This window comes from Gymnoscopelus braueri (assembly GCF_963280865.1).
Source record: "Gymnoscopelus braueri genome assembly, chromosome: 22".
NCBI lineage: Eukaryota > Metazoa > Chordata > Actinopteri > Myctophiformes > Myctophidae > Gymnoscopelus > Gymnoscopelus braueri.
In genome coordinates, this window is record NC_137624.1 from 16,372,150 (window position 1) to 16,377,961 (window position 5,812).

At 43.8% G+C, this 5,812-nt stretch overlaps 1 protein-coding gene across 1 annotated transcript; it reads right to left on the reverse strand.

The window, feature by feature from the left end:
* Positions 1-362: 362 nt before the first annotated feature.
* Positions 363-5,027, reverse strand: adra1ab (adrenoceptor alpha 1Ab; the record flags this gene model as incomplete). Its single annotated transcript, XM_080420214.1, has 2 exons — positions 363-847; positions 4,097-5,027. 2 exons carry the CDS (start codon positions 5,025-5,027, stop codon positions 363-365), a joined length of 1,416 nt encoding a protein of 471 aa, XP_080276340.1.
* Between the last annotated feature and the right edge of the window lie 785 nt (positions 5,028-5,812).

Sequence of the window (5,812 nt, forward strand, 5' to 3'; positions counted from 1 at the left end):
GAAATGCCCAAAATAAGGACACCAGGATGAAAATGGCAAAAAATCGGGACACATCCGCTGCGTGGTTGCCGATACCAATGTCCTCAAAAAGGTCAAATAATGACTGATACAGTATATCGGCCAAACTGGGCGCAACTACCACCATCTGAAAAGGCTTTGAGCAACACAACCTTAACTGAACTCAAGTCATGCAGCAGCTGGCTTCCCGAGGACTTTGACCCCACCTTGGCCAATGAATATGCACATGAAAGCTGTACATACATGTTGTTACTCGACAGTATATGAAAAGTAACACATTTATTCCCGTGCATGAAATGGCCAATGTTCGAAAACTCCCTCGACCTGCTAAAACATGGCCATCGTCACACAGCGTCTCCTGGGGCTCCGAGAGACAGACGCAGGGTCTTGCGCGATCCGTTTGAGGCGTGGTCCTGCGGCGGTGAAGCCTCCCTTCCCGCAAAGCACCACGCCTTCAGCAGGCTTTTACTCTGGACCCTGGCACTTTGGCCGGGATCTGGGACACTCGCGGAGGCCGAGGACACGGAAAGGGCCCTGCAGCAGCTCCACGAGGGAGGATCCTCCTGGCCATTGGGTGGTGGCGGCGTGGCTCTCAGCATGGGCATGGAGCCTCCACTTGATGAGTAAGAACAGACAGCTGTAGCCTGTAGGTTCTGAGGTGGCCCGCTGCGTCTCAAGCAGCGACCACGGAGAACATTCAGGAAGGCCTTCTTGAATTCCTGGCTGAAGCAGGGGTAGATGATGGGGTTGATGCAGCTGTTTAAGTAGCCCAGCCAGAATGTTATCTTGAAAATAGTGTCAGAGGGCCTATAGGATGGGAAGATGGACCCTGAGGGGGAACAGACAACCAGACAGACACATGGACAAATCAATACATTATGAACACACACACACACGCACACGCACGCGCACACACACACACACACACACACACACACACACACACACACACACACACACACACACACACACACACACACACACACACACACACACACACACACACACACACACACACACACACACACACACACACACACACACACACACACTCTCTCTATAGGGCAAAGATGCAGTTAAATTATTGTCTCAGAGCCTGTGGGTGGGCTTCATAATTGACCACTGTCTTATTTGTGGAAAAAAGTAACACCATCAGACGTCAGTATGTGGACATATAGCCCAGAGGCAATTCACATATTAACTACAAATCTTTGAACAAGGTCAGTTAAGTCCCTCACTGCACGTTTCCCCCCCATTGTGTAGGTTGTCAAATAAATGATTTTCTAGTCATGATTAGAAAAAATATGTTTTGTTTAACAAAACATTTGATGAAAATAGCCGATCTATATACGTAAGCTATTGCGTTGCAACGCGTTGTGAGCTTGTAGATCGTCTATTTTCGGTGAAGAGATTTGTCGAAGAGGGAAAAATGACAGGGGGCAAGGATAGAGCCCTGGAGGACCCCGGTCAACAAAGTATATAGGGTTTAAGTGGTTAATGAAAAGGGTCAGATTAGTGTGAAGAGCTACTTGTGGTGTTGGACAACAGAAACCATACTGCCTTTTGTTTAGTTTATTTTTTTCCTTCTTCCTTTTTTTTACCAACTGCATTGAAAATCAAGCTATAGGCAAGTGTTTTAATATAAAACTGCCAATCCATCACAACTTCTCTAACAAAAATTGCTCCATCCAATAGAACTTTTCAGTAGCCATTCAAACCCCCAGTCTAAAAGAATGCAAGACTATCATCACTGCAATGGTTGAGTGGGCGCTGTGCCATGAGGCATGAAGGTCTGTCTCTATACAAATACATAACTTTAGTCTGATGGTTGACTGCCTTAGGGAGCTAAAGGGTGACTGAAAGTGCCTCCCAGTATTACAGCCCATCAGGAAATCTTGTTTGTTATCTATAATGGTCTCCATAATAAAGAGCGGTAGTTTGGTTCATTCCATTTCAGAGAAGAAGTCCATTCTGTTCCAGTGCTCTGTTCTATTCGCTCTAGTAATTTAATTTCTTGATGTTTGCTATAAGAAACACAAATGGGATGTTTGGGCAGGGTCTGACCGGAGAAAGGTTTCAGATGAGCTTGGGTAATACGAACAGAGCATAATGTCATATACAGTACATCATGTAAATTACTTCGATAGCCGGATGGCTTTTGTATTGTAATATTATGTTGCAGTGCAAAGCTGTCAGAAACACAAATGGGATGTTTGGGCAGGGTCTGACAGGAGAAAGGTTTCAAATGAGCTTGTGTAAATATGATGTACGAACAGAGCATAATGTAATTTACTGTACACAACATTATGTTATTTACATTCAATTATTTATGTATGTATATTATTTATTTATTATAGCAGGATGGCTTTTGTAATATTATGTTGCAGTGCAAAGCTGCCAGAATGCTAGGACAAATAAATTATCCCTTAAACGCAAATGGGAAGCGTATGATGATGTTGATTGGCGAAACGTCTTAGAAAGAGCACAGACAGTCCTGGTCTCCACAAAGCATAGACAAATGCAATTCAATATTTTTCACAGGACTTATTTTACTCCACTAAGGTTACATAAAATTGATGGAAATATTTCTGCCATGTGTCAGAGGTGCAAGATAAATGAGGGTGATTTGACTCATATGCTTTGGAACTGTCCATATTTGGTTGACTTTTGGAAGTTCATTATAGCCACTGTTTCGGATGTCATAGAATCTGAGATACCGTTTGACCCCAGGATTTGGATATTGGGTGATGTCAGTTTAATTCATGTGAACTTTCACAAGAAGTATTTTGTTTCACTTGCCAGCACGGCTGGGAAAAAAATTATCCTTGTCAATTGGAAATCTGAAAATTCTCCATCACAAAAACATTGGTTGAATGAACTTTCCTCTTATTGTACTCCTGAGAAGATCCTGTTCAATGTAAGGAGAAAACCCGAGACCTATAACTATAAAAATTTGGGGCTCTTTTCTCGATATTTTGCCTTCATTAACTCCTCTTGGTTGAGGTTGTAAGTTGCTATTACTGCAAAGGTTGTTGTAGTCAATGATGTTTATTGTGCCATTCTGCCGGGGTTGGGGGTGGGTTTGGGGGGGAGGGTTGTTTTCTGTCTTTTTGTTTTCTATTGTCTTTTTTCTTGTCTTGCTGTATAAAATGCAAAATGGATGGATGTACTCTGTCAATAAACAAATCTAACTCTAAAAAAAAAGGACAATGCTGAGATGCATATATGCATATGGCTGGGGTGTATCAGCTGATAGTCCCCATGGAATGAGTTTGACCCCCATCTTGTATTGATATTTTCCCCCTTCTCCTTGATCAAGGATATTACACGGTGTAATCATTAGGCTTTTCACCATTAATCTAATTATCTGTGACCTGGGAGGGAACTACTGATAGAATCACAGCAAGGTTATTATTGCCGCCAATTGCAATCCCTCCCGTTAGTCTCAGCATGCCTAATATTTCAGAACCAATTAAGAGTTCAGATTTTGTGATGGTTGTTTCTGCCCTTCCTCACACAGCCTTCTCTATACAATGTAATTATCATTATTGAAGTAGTGTTATTACCGAAGACAACACATTTAATGTCATTACATATTTAGTCGAGATTTTCCTTCCTCTTTGCCTCAAATGTCGTTGCACTTTGTGGCCCAAACATAAGACCACTACTGTATGCAGAAAACAGACCCACAGATCTGTACAATAACATTTACATGTCCAATATTCCTATCCAGTGCAGCTTACAACACATGCGTCAAAATATTGTACCAAAACTAATCCATTATTTTCCTGGAGATTTGACAGTTGAGAGGAGCTGAAGGCTCAGGTTTTGAGAGAAATGCCTTCAGTGTGGAAAAAAAGCCATGCATGGTTAGCTGTCAATGAGAGTGGAATCTACTCTCTCTTTCTTCATCAAATTTTGAATTGCTTTTTCAGAGGATAGATCTCAGAGATAATGGTATGAGGATCAGTCAGACCAACGCTTACTGAGATTATGGTTACGGTCTCTATGTTCTTTTCACGATAGTTTGGAGCATGCGCTAACATAAGGACAGTGTAGGCTAGGATAGGATACGTACCAATGGGTAGAACCAGGAAGAAAGGAAGCCAACAGAGAACAAAGCACCCGACAACAATGCCAAGTGTCTTGGCTGCTTTTTTCTCTCTGGAGAACTTCAGCAGCCTCATCAGGCCAAAGGTTGTGCACTTCCGCTTCCTCCGCTTTGTGACTCTCTCTCCGCCCTCCTCCTCCAGCATGTCTGTCACTGGGGCATTTCCTCTGTGTATCCTCAGTATCACCCCTTCTGTCTCCACACTTTCCTTCTTTCTGCCTTCCCTAAGGCCCCGTGTCCTCCTCCTTGCCACAACATACACGCGGCAGTACATGGCCAGGATGATGGCGAGAGGCACATAGAAAGACCCTAACGCAGAGAAAAGGGCGTAGCCTGGCTCCTCTGTGATACGGCACACAGTCTCATCTTCCGGGTCTGGCTCCTTCCAGCCAAACAGAGGGCCTACCGATATGGCCGCCGAAAGCCCCCAGAGAGCAACCACTGCAGCTAGACCACGTTTCTCCGTGGCCAAGGCCGGGTAGCGCAGAGGGTAGCTAACAGCCAGGTAGCGGTCGATGGAGATGACGCAAAGGCTAAGGATGGAGGCAGTGCAGCAGAGCACATCCAGAGCAGCCCAGGCATTGCAGAATGTCCGGCCAAACACCCATCTGCCCAGGGCCTCCGATGTGGCAGAGAAGGGCAAAACAGCAGAGCTGAGGAGAAGGTCTGCCGCGGCCAGGTTGGCAATGAAGTAATGTGCCACAGAGCGCAGGTGGCGGTGGCACACCACGGACAAGATGACCAGGATGTTGCCAAGAACTCCAAAGATGACAAAGATCCCCAGCACCAGCCCTAAAGTCACTGCTTTGGTTACGTCCACCTCTGGGTAGGAGGAGCTACAGTTGGGACAGATCTCTGATAGAGCAGAAGCACTCGTATTCTCACCAGATGGAACCATTTTGATGCTTTAGAGTTGCTTTTTTTCCCACCTTCTAAATATCGTTAGGAGTAATTGATGATATGCCCCATCTGTTCCTGAATTCCCATACACAGTCAACCATCTGCCTCTATCCTCTCCTGGTAATTGAAAAGGTTAACGCATATCCTCTTGCTTGAGTTGTCATACCAGTAAAATCTTGCCAGCAGTTATTGTCAATGCTCCACAGGTCACATCATGTTGGCAGTAATACTGTAACATTAGTATGTCAATGACGGGAAGTATTCATGACTAATACTGCCATAATTTTCCATTCATAGTCCAGAATAGTTGGCCTGAGGAGCCTGGGGATCATTAGCAAGTGAATTTCAAACTTTTTAATTGACAATCACAGAAGTTGGATGTCATGGTTAGGCTTCGGGAAAGGCTCTTACTTGGAAGAAGTCTGTGAAAATAAGAGACAGATAAGAGACATTCAAAATTATATTTCTGAGCATATTACTGCACATTGTGATGGGCAACTTTTTAAAATGTTTTATACTTTCATGTTACATTTTTTTAAACTTCAATTTTACACTGGAAGTCAAGGGACTTGGGTCTTGGGCTGAAACTCTGCCCAAATATGGAGATAACAGAAGTTGTCATTGTATTGCTTCAGTTGAAGTTCTACATGCCATTCATAAATATGCTGTTTTGTCTCACAACTCAATAGGTACAGTGAAACTTACTGACATCATAGTACTTATTTCACCTGCACGATGCCAGTCAACACTGGGAACCCAGCCATCTATACTATGAAGTTCAAG